Source organism: Selaginella moellendorffii, unplaced genomic scaffold (assembly GCF_000143415.4).
Source record: "Selaginella moellendorffii unplaced genomic scaffold, v1.0 SELMOscaffold_42, whole genome shotgun sequence".
NCBI lineage: Eukaryota > Viridiplantae > Streptophyta > Lycopodiopsida > Selaginellales > Selaginellaceae > Selaginella > Selaginella moellendorffii.
The window spans coordinates 1,332,676-1,345,010 of record NW_003314303.1 but is presented as its reverse complement, the minus strand read 5'-3'; the positions used below and the strand labels follow the sequence as shown (position 1 = coordinate 1,345,010).

At 42.1% G+C, this 12,335-nt stretch overlaps 4 protein-coding genes across 4 annotated transcripts in view; 2 read left to right on the top strand and 2 right to left on the bottom strand.

Annotated features, from left to right (window-relative positions):
- Positions 1-530: 530 nt before the first annotated feature.
- On the top strand, positions 531-2,595 carry LOC9635556 (probable cysteine desulfurase). Its single transcript, XM_002979825.1, has 6 exons — positions 531-813; positions 871-1,166; positions 1,214-1,419; positions 1,484-1,682; positions 1,737-2,159; positions 2,236-2,595. Exons 1-6 carry the CDS (start codon positions 531-533, stop codon positions 2,593-2,595), a joined length of 1,767 nt encoding a protein of 588 aa, XP_002979871.1.
- A 542-nt stretch (positions 2,596-3,137) lies between these two features.
- Positions 3,138-5,584, bottom strand: LOC9636186 (ABC transporter G family member 11). The gene is made up of 11 exons (XM_024684712.1): positions 5,434-5,584; positions 5,275-5,357; positions 4,938-5,227; positions 4,701-4,872; positions 4,548-4,652; positions 4,322-4,486; positions 4,081-4,266; positions 3,936-4,022; positions 3,608-3,880; positions 3,452-3,559; positions 3,138-3,403 (listed from the first exon to the last, which is right to left on the bottom strand). Exons 1-11 carry the CDS (start codon positions 5,582-5,584, stop codon positions 3,155-3,157), a joined length of 1,869 nt encoding a protein of 622 aa, XP_024540480.1. The 3' UTR covers positions 3,138-3,154.
- Positions 5,585-6,106: 522 nt separating this feature from the next.
- LOC9635555 (probable cysteine desulfurase) lies at positions 6,107-11,005 on the top strand. Its single transcript, XM_024684711.1, is given in 6 exon segments — positions 6,107-6,312; positions 9,233-9,617; positions 9,620-9,828; positions 9,889-10,087; positions 10,147-10,569; positions 10,646-11,005. Coding segments are annotated over 6 exon segments (1,782 nt in total).
- Positions 11,006-11,358: 353 nt separating this feature from the next.
- The window catches only part of LOC9636185 (ABC transporter G family member 15), a 4,561-nt gene continuing 3,584 nt past the window's right edge, over positions 11,359-12,335 (bottom strand). Inside the window, exon 5 of the mRNA XM_024684710.1 lies at positions 11,359-11,385. Within this exon, the coding sequence (XP_024540478.1) occupies positions 11,359-11,385 (27 nt within the window). The remainder of the gene's footprint in view (positions 11,386-12,335) is intronic.

The window sequence follows — 12,335 nt, the reverse complement described above, 5'->3', positions numbered from 1 at the left end:
AAGGAAGCTTATAAGGAAGCATGATGGATTATAAATAACTAAAAAGAATGATTTGAAAGACAATTTATAGAGGATAAAATATAAAAAAAAAGAATTTATGAATAAAAATGCATCCCTTTTCCAATTGATTAAAAATATTTAATATAACATTCTTAGATTTGAATAGTATGAATTCCTAGTCTTTTGTTGACCTTATAGATATTTGAAAGTAATCAAGTGGGATTTGCAATGGTCAACAAAAGACAAAGAACCCACTTAGGTGATAAGTCTCTTAGAATTTGTCAAGCTTGACAAAACATGTTATTTCCTTACCATATTAGGAGTTACTAAAGCATTTCATACCATACTTATAGGCAGTGAAACTATCTAAAGCAGTTTTGTATTACAAATATAATAACTTACAGTAATTAGTAGTAAAAATGAATTACAAATATTACGAGTAATAAGATCCTACTACCACAAAATTCATTAAAAGTTATAGGTAGCAAACGTATCATAAGCAAAGTAAGAGAGTGCTCACCAATAAGACAATGAGGTGCTTTGCTTCAAAGTCAGCTTTCAAGGCTAGTAACATAACTCCCAGCATCAAGGAGGATTGGCAGCCAGACTTCAAGCCCAATCCTTTCAAGTTCTTCAGCCCCTTTGACGATGAGCAAAAGTGTGTCTGGCTCAGATCCCAGATCATCGGCTCCCAGCTCCAAATCTCCACACCATTCGGCAGCAGGCTTCTCACTTATGCCGATTACACTGCCTCTGGCCGCTGCTTGTTCTATATAGAAAACTTCCTCATCAAGCACGTCATGCCGTCCTACGGTGAGTGAAGCCGTGAATTCTCTTCTGCATATCTGGACCCGCTGCATTCTGTTTCAGGGAACACGCATGCCGAGGACAGCTACGTCGGAGAGAAGACCACCCGTATGGTGAAACTGGCCACGAGTTATGTCAAGGAGTCCCTGGGAGGAACCGAGGATGATGCTCTCTTCTTCTGCGGCTCTGGAACCACTGCAGCTGTGAAAAAGCTCCACGAACTTTTGGGCTTGTCTGTGCCGCCCCAAATGAGAGAGTCAGCCGTGGCAGCGATCACTGACAGAAAGAGATGGCTGGTGTTCATAGGCCCATACGAGCATCATTCCAACATTCTTCCCTGGAGGCAAAGTCTTGCTGAGGTTGGACTGTTTCGTTTCTTTCAATCTGTCAACTGTTTAAACCATAGGTTGTTCAAGTTCCAATGACCGAGGATGGATTGATTGACATGAAGTACCTCGAAGAGGAGCTACAAAATCCCAAGCACGCAGATCGTCCAAAGCTGGGCTCCTTCTCCGCTTGCAGTAATGTCACGGGAGTTTTAGCGGACACTAGAGCCATCGCTCGCCTTCTACACAAACATGGAGCATTAGCATGTTTTGATTTTGCAAGCTGGTAAGTAAGACGAGATCTTTTAACAAGGACGAAAAGAAGCTTACTTGCCGAATCTGATCAACAGCGGTCCATACGTGAAGATCAACATGCGATCGCGAAAAGCTGATGGATACGATGCTGTGATGCTGAGTCCACACAAGTATGTCGGAGGGCCAGGAACGCCGGGCCTGCTTTGCATGAACAAAAAGCTCTACAAGCTCAAGGATCACGCACCGTCGACAACAGGCGGAGGAGTGGTAGACTTCGTCAACTACAACAAAGAGGTCAGTTCCCTTTCCAGCGAAAGAAAAAAGAAAACCAACACTAAACAAACTCAGGACACACTCTACCTGGAGGACATTGAAAGCCGAGAAGACGCTGGAACACCTTCCATACTCCAGCGTATAAAAGCCGGGATTGTCTTCACTGTCCAAGAAGAAATGGGATACCGTCTCATCGAGTCGAGAGAGCACAACTTCATCACCACCGCGTTGAAACGGTTGTCCAAGAACCGAAAGATAGTGGTGCTCGGGAACACGCAAGTGAAACGAGCAGCAATCGTCTCGTTCCTCGTCCGGACCACTGATTCCAACGGTGGAATCCAGCAAACCGTGCTGCAAGGCCGGTTTGTAGCCAAGCTCCTCAACGATTTGTTTGGGATCCAGTCGAGAGGAGGGTGCTCGTGTGCTGGTCCTTACGGCCACTCGCTTCTCAAAGTCAGTGATGAGCTCTCCCTGAAATTTCGAGCAGCAATTCAAGAGGTTGAGAAGCAAAACAATAGAAGTTTTCACCAAGGAGGTTTTTCTAACGAGGAAAGAACTTTTTTTTCTCCCACAGGGATATAGCGGTGTCAAACCTGGATGGACGCGCTTGAACTTCGCATACTTCCTCTCCATGGAAGAGTTCCATTTCTTGCTGTGCGCCATAGAGTTCGTGGCGGACTATGGCCAGCGCTTTCTCCCCCTCTACGAATTCGAGTGGCAGACTGGGAACTGGAAATACGAGGAGAAGAACAGCATCAACACCACCGCCAAGGCAACATTACACAAGGAATGGACCAAACTCCCGCTGCTCCAGCAGCACAAAGATTACCTGGGTACCGCTATGGCGATTGTCAAGCAACTGGCTCACGATCCAGGCCAGGGCAGCACGGCGCCCGCCGGCATTGATCCCGAGCTCGTTACCTTCCGATTCTAGGGTTCTTGGCGCTATGTACTAGTATATTCGTTTTGCATCAATTCAAACAAAAGTTTGTGTGTACTTTACGCAACCCATCTCCAAAGTCAACGAGTCTTTCAGTGACTTCGCAAGACTCTCTAAAGATTGATCACGTGTTTGAGACCAAGATTCTTGCATTGTCGTTCATCACAGGTAGATTGTGAGGTGAGAAGGATCCAATGGGAATCTCCAGACAAACACGAGGTAAATTTTCTTAATGATCTGAACATGAAGATATTGATAGGGGCAGTGGGAATCCCATTCATGGGTGTCACTAATTACATGACTAAGGCATTTGGCTGACTCAAAAGATCAATCAAATTGCTTACAAAGGCATTTCTTACAAAAGCATATTGTGTTCCAGTTCTCAATTTGCATTTGAACTCGCCCCACCCAAAAGTTAGGTGAAGGTTGAAGACAATTTTGGTGACACATAAACTTTTTATAAAATTATGATTCTAATGCAGCTCCAGAAGATCATTTATAAATATGACAAGTGAAACGTGAATGACAAGCTCACAAAGCCATACTTTTAATTTTAAGCATTTATTTTTTTAGAGGTCCTAAACATCAGAGTTTTCCCATCTATGAGCTGAGTGAGTTTGATGATAGTAATAAAAATTGCTCGATAAACCAAAATCATGCTTAACAGGATTATAAAGTTCAACCATTTAGATCTTGAGAGATCTACTTGATACTGTTTAAGAATTGTTGTTCCTGATAGCTTTCCTTCAGAAATATCATTATTATCAAACTCAAGCCCTTGAAAATCATTTTCATAAAGACCCTGTTATCAATTTTTTTAGTTTCAAGAAAATAAATAATATTTGTTTACCTGAAGTAAATATGTTTGAAATGCTATATAATGCATTGGATATTTCCAAAAGCCTTTTGGCAGTTCATTAGCAAGTTTAAAAAATCCGTCAACAAGCATGAATAACCCCTGAAAAATCGTATTAGAAACGGTTTAAGAAATATAAAGAGATTTTACCAAGATTCCAGATCCTGTAATTATTCCCATGAGAAAATTGGGAACAATTGAGGCTACACACATCATCAAGCTCTCCACCACAGTCACAGATGCAAATAAGTTCAACACAAAAAATATGAAGTGATCAAAGCCTGGGTGAAGTTTAACCATATTATAAAACACGCTTGTTGATATCAACGAAATAAGAAGGAGATAAGGAATAGAAGAGAGTGTGTTTGCGAGAGTAAACATAATGGGACCGTAGTAACCATTCTGTTTCTCATGATTAAAAACCTGAAGAAAATAGCATTGGATATGAAAACAAAACAATTCTAGAACTATCCCATACCTTAATCTCTTCAATGAAAGATGGAAAACCTCCAATTGACATGAATGTAAGAAATTTACCAATAAAAGCCATACAGCCAATCCTTGCCTAAAGAAAACCAAACAAGCTTAACCATGGTTAGGAATTTTTTTTGGTATTCTCTTACTGCAATGGAGTTGTATTTAGTGCCGACATTAAAATATATACTGCCAATAACGATGCTAAGCATAAAGTACACAAAGATTCTCAGCCAATAGTATCCAATATCTCTTGTCATATTTAGAAATGATCTTCTAGTTAACGTGGAAAGCTGATGGAGAACTCCTGCTTGAGGCATCTGGATGCATTCATTCTATAAATAATAATCCATTAGTAATCATAAGATTTTTAAAAATCAAGTCATTTACCTTTGCACCAGGTGTGTCACACAAACTGTTTAGAAGGTTCACCTTAGTCACACAAAGAATGTCAACTTTTGTGTGGAGGGAGCTTAAATGCAAATTTTGAAATGCATTTGTAAGTGCTTTGATTGCTTCAGAAGATGGAATTATTTCCTCAGTTTCAATATCTTCCTGTTCAGATTAAGATGAATATTAAGAAAAAAAATCTCTAGAAAACAGTACAAATGAATACCTTAAATTTGTTTTGAACATTGTCAAAATCGGAATTAATAACTCTAAGATAGTGGTCTGATGGATTTCTTCGGAGAGGACAAGGAAATCCAGCACACTCGAAGAACTAAAATAAAATATAAAACATAAATAATATTAAATTTGAGAAAAGTACCGTGCTAGCTTCCATGGCATCTCCAAAATATATAAGTGCTCCCTGAGATAGTAGGCAAAGATTATCAAACTGCTCAAACACTTCGCTACTTGGCTGGTGAATTGACATAATAACGGTGCGTTTTGAAGTAGCTAGGTTCTTAATTGTTTTAATCACATAAAACGCGGATGCACTGCAAAGAAAAACATCAAATAAAAATTACGATAAACCGGACTTAAGATTCACATAAATATTCACCTGTCTAAACCACTGGTTGGTTCGTCCATGAACAAAAGAGATGGCTGAGTTAGAATCTCCAGAGCAATGCTCACTCTTCGTTTCTCCCCTCCGCTCAATCCACGCGAGAACCAACCTCCCACCACTGTATACTTGCAATCTCCAAGCCCCATCTCAGTGATCACACTCTCAACCATCTCCATCTTTTGGCTTTGGGGCAGTGAGTGAGGCAGCCTCAATTGAGCAGAGTAAGTGATTGTCTCCAAGACAGTGAGTGTTCCTAGCAAAACATCTTCTTGTTTCACATAGGGCTATGACAGAAAGTTTGAGAATCACAGAATCAAATGTTTATACACACCGCAGTCCCATGCCTCATGTTCGTCTGGAGATTCCCATTCACAAAAATGGATCCTTCTCGCCTTGCGTTCTTGGCCAATCTCCCTGTGATGAATGACAATGCAAGAATCTGGAGCTTTAATCTATTGCCCAAACCCAAATCAATCTTGGAAAACTATACCAGCAAGCGCATCGAGCAAGGTGGACTTTCCGGATCCTGAAGGACCCATGATCGCCGTGATTTGGCCACTCTGGGCATAGCCGCACATACTCTCCAGCAACACCCGCCCATTGCTCACACTCACACTCAAATCCTTCCATGTGACATCCATATCTGTTCTCCTTTCTCATGAAAACTTTGGGTAAGATTTATAGCTCTCCAAGTTGGACTTGGACTTTCAGCTACTGTAACACAGTAAGATCTTAGATTCATAGGAGATTAATAGTGTAAAGTATTGTTTAGTTTCTTTCTTGTGTTGTTCCCATTCAAAGTCTGTCCAAAAGTCTCGAAATTCTCGAAACTCTCAAGTGTCATCTTCTCAGGAAATTTGGCATTCCAAGGACCACTCCCTTGTCTTTCCCAATGGCAACTCCCCATGAAGTTCTTCCATATCACATCTCAAATATCTCTAAGGGTCAACAAAAGACAAGGGCTTCATAATCAAGCCCCATCTCTAGTGGGTCCCTTAGAATTTGTCAAGCTTGACAAAACATGTTGTTTCCTTGACTATATTTCTCCTAAATTGAATTGGAAAAATAGGACATAATCCACTAGGCACTTGTGAAGACGATGTGCAATCGAGATTTCAGTTCAAGGACTGATGAGGTGAAAGATTCCTCCTCCTCTGGTGAAGATGGCACGATTCAAGCGGTGGGAGACACCAAGAAATCGAAGTGTCACAAGTGGAGACACCAAGAAATCGAAGTGTCACAAGTGGAGACCCCAGAAACGCAAGGATCCTCTCGTCACCTGCGATCCATCTCGTTGGGCTTTATTATTTGGCAAGAAGCTGACCGCCAGCGACGTGAATAGCCTGCACAGATTGCTCATCCCGGTCAAGTACGAGTCAATGCTCCCGAATGAAAAGGTTCTCATAGAGGGATTTCAAGTTTAACTTTGTTGGTTAACTAGGGAAATTATGCCACATATTAAGATTTTTGTTGGTTAACTAGGGGAATCATACCATATATTGAGATTAACATTTGGTAAGCCTCAATTGCACATGTCACACCATATGTTAAAATTGACATTTGGTAGGTCTAGTTTGCCTCCAAGTAGGTTCGACCCAAGGGGTAGGGTATCAAGAAAACAAACTTCTTAGGAAAGTTACAACTCTTGACTTCCATTCATGAGGAAGCTTATAAGGAAGTTTGGTCCAGTTTACCTTTAAATGGACTTGACTTGAGGAGTAGGGTGTTAAGAGGGCAAGCCTCTTGGGAGAGCTACAACTCTTGACTTTCGTTTATGAGGAAGTTTACAAGGAAGTATGGTGGATTATAAACAACCAAAAAGAATTACTTAAAAAACAATCTATAAGGGTTCAAATATACAAAGAAAAGCCCATGAATAAGAGTGCACCTTTCTTTTTCAATCAATATTGAGATTGATATTTAGACTTATCACACTACATGTTGAGATTCAAGTCTAGTTTAACCCAACGTGAGTTTGACTCGAGGTGTCAAGAGAGTGGGGCTCTCGAAAGAGCTATGACTCTCAACTTCCGTTCACGAGAAAGCTTATAAGGAAGCATGGTAGTTGTAAATAACTAAAGAAAATGACTTGAGAGATAATGTTCAAATATAAAAAGGAAGTGCCTATGAATAAAAATGCACTTTTTTTCTAATTAGTTAAAAGTCTTAGGATATAACATCCTTAATTTTGAATAGTTGTAGCGCACGTGGTTTTGACCCTTTATCCTATGGTGATTTACCATAGAATAACACCACGAAGCAGAACCTAAACCCTTTTTGTGCCACGTGACAGATGCCACGTGTCACATGCCACGTGTCCATAGGAACCCAAGGTTCAGTGCCTTGGGCCACTGAACGAAGGAACGGTGCCAAACTCCCAAGCATGATGCCATGGAGTGACGAAACCGTACCACGGAGCAACTCCCGAGCATAAAGCCCAAGGAGCAAATGGAGCCAAACGGAGCCTGGCGCTATTTCGGCATACCGGTGGTCTAACGTGAAGATATGGATACTCCACCAACTAGCATAGAATGGAACTTGGGCTTAGACCCAAGCCGGACGTAGAACAAGGACAGGCACGCAAGCGGGAGCTAGACTATGCTTTAGGTTGGTCGGCCATGCCCGACCTACCCACTATCCCTACTAAAAATTGGGAACCCTTTAAAGCCCCCCCCCCCCCCCCCCCCCCCCGCTTGAGGAACACATGCTTTGAGGTTTCACCCCAAGCCTCCCTTAGTATCATGAGTTAGTCTCTGGGACAAGCTTGAAACTTATTAAATATGGAATGTCTCTAAATTGTGAATTTGGACATGGGACGAACACCATTGTGTTCAGGACGATTTCTACATTCTGTAGATATGCCAAATGAGCAAATCTGGATACTTTCCATAAATAGCATTTTGGACCTAAATGAAACTAACGCTAAGGGCATGATAGCAAGGGTGTTTGGTAGACACGGTAAACTATCATTTAGCGATATTAAGGGACCAAGCTTAATATCGTGGGGGTTCCTAACTCTAGCAAGTGCCAGCCAACATCATGAGTTTCTCATCACCGTGTCAAGTCTGTTTGACTAAATGACAACTTAGGATTTCCTTCCTTAGTGCCCTTCCGGTCTAAGTGCACATGTAATGACCAGTTTCTCAACTAGCTTAGGCAGAGACTAATAACAGGTCCAGCAACACCGACCTCCTGCCATCGTGGGGTAGGGTATCAAGAAAACAAACCTCTTAGGAAAGTTACAACTCTTGACTTCCATTCATGAGGAAGCTTACAAGGAAGTTTAGTCCAGTTTACCTTCGAATGGACTCGACTTGAGGAGTAGGGTGTCAAGAGGGCAAGCCTCTTGGGAGAGCTACAACTCTTGACTTTTGTTTATAAGGAAGTTTACAAGGAAGCATGGTGGATTATAAACAACCAAAAAGAATGACTTAAAAAACAATCTATAAAGGTTCAAATATACAAAGAAAAGCCCATGAATAAGAGTGCACCTTTCTTTTTCAATCAATATTGAGATTGATATTTAGACTTATCACACTATATGTTGAGATTCAGGTCTAGTTTACCCCAACGTGAGTTTGACCCGAGGTGTCAAGAGAGTGGGGCTCTTGAAAGAGCTATGACTCTCAACTTCCGTTCACGAGAAAGCCTATAAGGAAGCATGGTAGTTGTAAATAACTAAAGAAAACGACTTGAGAGACAATGTTCAAATATAAAAAGGAAGTGCTTATGAATAAAAATGCACTTTTTTTCCAATTAGTTAAAAATCTTAGGATATAACATCCTTAATTTTGAATAGTACCTTCAAATATCTACAAGATCAACAAAAGACTAAGACTTCATAATCAAGCCCACTCAGGTGACAAATCCCTTAGAATTTGTCAAGCTTGACAACCAAACTATACAAATACTACGGGTAGTGAGATCTTGCTACCACAAAATTCACTACAAATTATAAGTAGTGAACATATCAGGAGAGTGCTCACCAATAAGACAATGAAGTGCTTTGCTTCAAAGTTGGCTTCCAAGATCAGCAACATAACTCCCAGCATCGAGGAGGATTGGCAGCCAAACTTCAAGCCCAATCCTTTCAAGTTCTTCAGCCCCTCTGACGATGAGCAAAAGTGTGTTTGGCTCAGATCCCAGATCATTGGCTCCCAGCTCCAAATCTCCACACCATTCGGCAGCAGGCTTCTCACTTATGCCGATTACACTGCCTCTGGCCGCTGCTTGTTCTATATTGAAAACTTCCTCATCAAGCACGTCATGCCGTCCTACGGTGAGTGAAGCCGTGAATTCTCTTCTGCACATCTGGACCCGCTGCATTCTGTTTCAGGGAACACGCATGCCGAGGACAGCTACGTTGGAGAGAAGACCACCCGGATGGTGAAACTGGCCACGAGTTATGTCAAGGAGTCCCTGGGAGGAACTGAGGATGATGCTCTCTTTTTCTGCGGCTCTGGAACCACTGCAGCTGTGAAAAAGCTCCACGAACTTTTGGGCTTGTCTGTGCCGCCCCAAATAAGAGAGTCAGCCGTGGCAGCGATCGATGACAGGAAGAGATGGCTGGTGTTCATAGGCCCATACGAACATCATTCCAACATTCTTCCCTGGAGCCAAAGTCTTGCCGAGGTTGGACTTTTTCGTTTCTTTCAATCTGTCAGCTGTTTAAACCACAGGTTATTCAAGTTCCAATGACCGAGGATGGATTGATTGACATGAAGTACCTCGAAGAGGAGCTACAAAATCCCAAGCACGCAGATCGTCCAAAGCTGGGTTCCTTCTCCGCTTGCAGTAATGTCACGGGAGTTTTAGTGGACACTAGAGCCATCGCTCGCCTTCTACACAAACATGGAGCATTAGCATGTTTTGATTTCGCAAGCTGGTAAGACGAGATCTTTTACCAAGGACGAAAAGAAGCTTACTTGCCGAATCTGATCAACAGCGGTCCATATGTGAAGATCAACATGCAATCGCAAAAGGCTGATGGATATGATGCTGTGATGCTGAGTCCACACAAGTATGTCGGAGGGCCAGGAACACCGGGCCTGCTTTGCATGAACAAAAAGCTTTACAAGCTCAAGGATCACGCACCGTCGACAACAGGTGGAGGAGTGGTAGACTTCGTCAACTACAACAAAGAGGTCAGTTCCCTTTCCAGCGAAAGAAAAAAGAAAACCAACACTAAACAGACTCATACCAGGACACACTCTACCTGGAGGACATTGAAAGCCGAGAAGACGCTGGAACACCTTCCATACTCCAGCGGATAAAAGCCGGGATTGTCTTCACTGTCCAAGAAGAAATGGGATACCGTCTCATCGAGTCGAGAGAGCACAACTTCATCACCACCGCGTTGAAACGGTTGTCCAAGAACCGAAAGATAGTGGTGCTCGGGAACACGCAAGTGAAACGAGCAGCAATCGTCTCGTTCCTCGTCCGGACCACTGATTCCAACGGTGGAATCCAGCAAACCGTGCTGCAAGGCCGGTTTGTAGCCAAGCTCCTCAACGATTTGTTTGGGATCCAGTCGAGAGGAGGGTGCTCGTGTGCTGGTCCTTACGGCCACTCGCTTCTCAAAGTCAGTGATGAGCTCTCCCTGAAATTTCGAGCAGCAATTCAAGAGGTTGAGAAGCAAAACAATAGAAGTTTTCACCAAGGAGGTTTTTCTAACGAGGAAAGAACTTTTTTTTCTCTCACAGGGATATAGCGGTGTCAAACCTGGATGGACGCGCTTGAACTTCGCATACTTCCTCTCCAAGGAAGAGTTCCATTTCTTGCTGTGCGCCATAGAATTCGTGGCGGACTACGGCCAGCGCTTTCTCCCCCTCTACGAATTCGAGTGGCAGACTGGGAACTGGAAATACGAGGAGAAAAACAGCATCAACACCACCGCCAAGGCCACATTACACAAGGAATGGACCAAACTCCCACTGCTCCAGCAGCACAAAGATTACCTGGGTACCGCTATGGCGATTGCGAAGCAGCTGGCACACGATCCAGGCCAGGGCAGCACGGCGCCCGCCGGCATTGATCCCGAGCTCGTTACCTTCCGATTCTAGGGTTCTTGAGCGCTATGTACTAGTATATTCGTTTCGCATCAACTCAAACAAAAGTTTGTGTGGTGGGATATATATACTTTACGCAACCCATCTCCAAAGTGAACGAGTGTTTCAGTGACTTCGCAAGACTCTCTGAAGATTGAGCACGTGTTTGAGACTAAGATTCTTGCATTGTCGTTCATCACAGGTAGATTGTGAGGTGAGAAGGATCCAATGGGAATTTCCGGACAAACATGAGGCATGGAACTGCGGTGTGTATAAACATTTGATTTAGTGATTCTCAAGCTTTCTATCAGATGCTTATGTAAATCAAGAGCATGTTTTGCTGGGAAAGCTCACTGTTCTGGAGACAATCACTTACTCTGCTTATTTGAGGCAGCCTACCAAAAGAGGAGATGGTTGACAGTGAGATGGGGCTTGGAGACAGTGGTTCTCGCGTGGATTGATTGGAGGGAGGAAACGAAGAGTTAGCATTACCTTGGACACCCAAACGCAGTCATCTCTTAGTGGTTTAGAGAAGTAATTATTATGTCTGATTTATTTGATGATTTTCTGTGCAGAGCATCCGCTTGATATGTGATTAGATCCAGGCGCACTTTTATCATGTCAAATTCACCAGACAGTGTTTTAGCAGTTTAATAATCTTTGCTTAATCTCTCAAGCAGAGTGGCTTGTATATTTTGGAAATACCATGCGTGGTATTCATTTTATCAATTCGGACTTTGACAGTGTTTAAGGTATTTTCATCTGTATAGCTTTTTAAGAAAAAATTTCTTAATGATCTGAACAGGAGATAGGGGCAGTGGGAATACCATTCATGGGGTGTCACTAATCACATGACTAAGGCATTTGGCTAACTCAAAAGATAATTATGAAGAAATCAAAGTGCTTACAAATGCATTTCTTACAAAAGCATATTGTGTTCCAGTTCTCAGTTTGCATTTGAACTTGCTCCACACAAAAGTTAGGTGAAGGTTGAAGACAATTTGGGTGACACATAAACTTTTTATAAAATTATGATTACTAATGCATCCAGATGCCAGAAGATCATTTACAAATACGACAAGTGAAACATGAATGACAAGCTCACGAATCCATACTTTTAATTTTAAGCATTTGTTTTCTTAGAGGTATTAATTTTAGTTTTCCCATCTATGAGCTGAGTGAGTTTGATGATAGTAATAAAAATTGCTCAATAAACCAAAATCATGCTTAACAGGATTATAAAGTTCAACCATTTAGATCTTGAGAGATCTACTTGATAATGTTTAAGAATTGTTGTTCCTGATAGCTTTCCTTCAGAAATATCATTATTATCAAACTCAAGCCC

Coding starts and splice junctions, on each gene's coding strand:
- LOC9636186 (XM_024684712.1), bottom strand. CDS start 5,584: ATGGATGTCACATGGAAGGATTTGAGTGTGAGTGTGAGCAATGGGCGG. Junction 4,873..4,937: donor CCAACCAGTGGTTTAGACAG/GTGAATATTTAT, acceptor TTTTCTTTGCAG/TGCATCCGCGTTTTATGTGA. Junction 4,653..4,700: donor ATGCCATGGAAGCTAGCACG/GTACTTTTCTCA, acceptor ATTTTATTTTAG/TTCTTCGAGTGTGCTGGATT.
- LOC9635556 (XM_002979825.1), top strand. CDS start 531: ATGAGGTGCTTTGCTTCAAAGTCAGCTTTCAAGGCTAGTAACATAACT. Junction 1,420..1,483: donor TGTTTTGATTTTGCAAGCTG/GTAAGTAAGACG, acceptor TCTGATCAACAG/CGGTCCATACGTGAAGATCA. Junction 2,160..2,235: donor TTCGAGCAGCAATTCAAGAG/GTTGAGAAGCAA, acceptor TTTCTCCCACAG/GGATATAGCGGTGTCAAACC.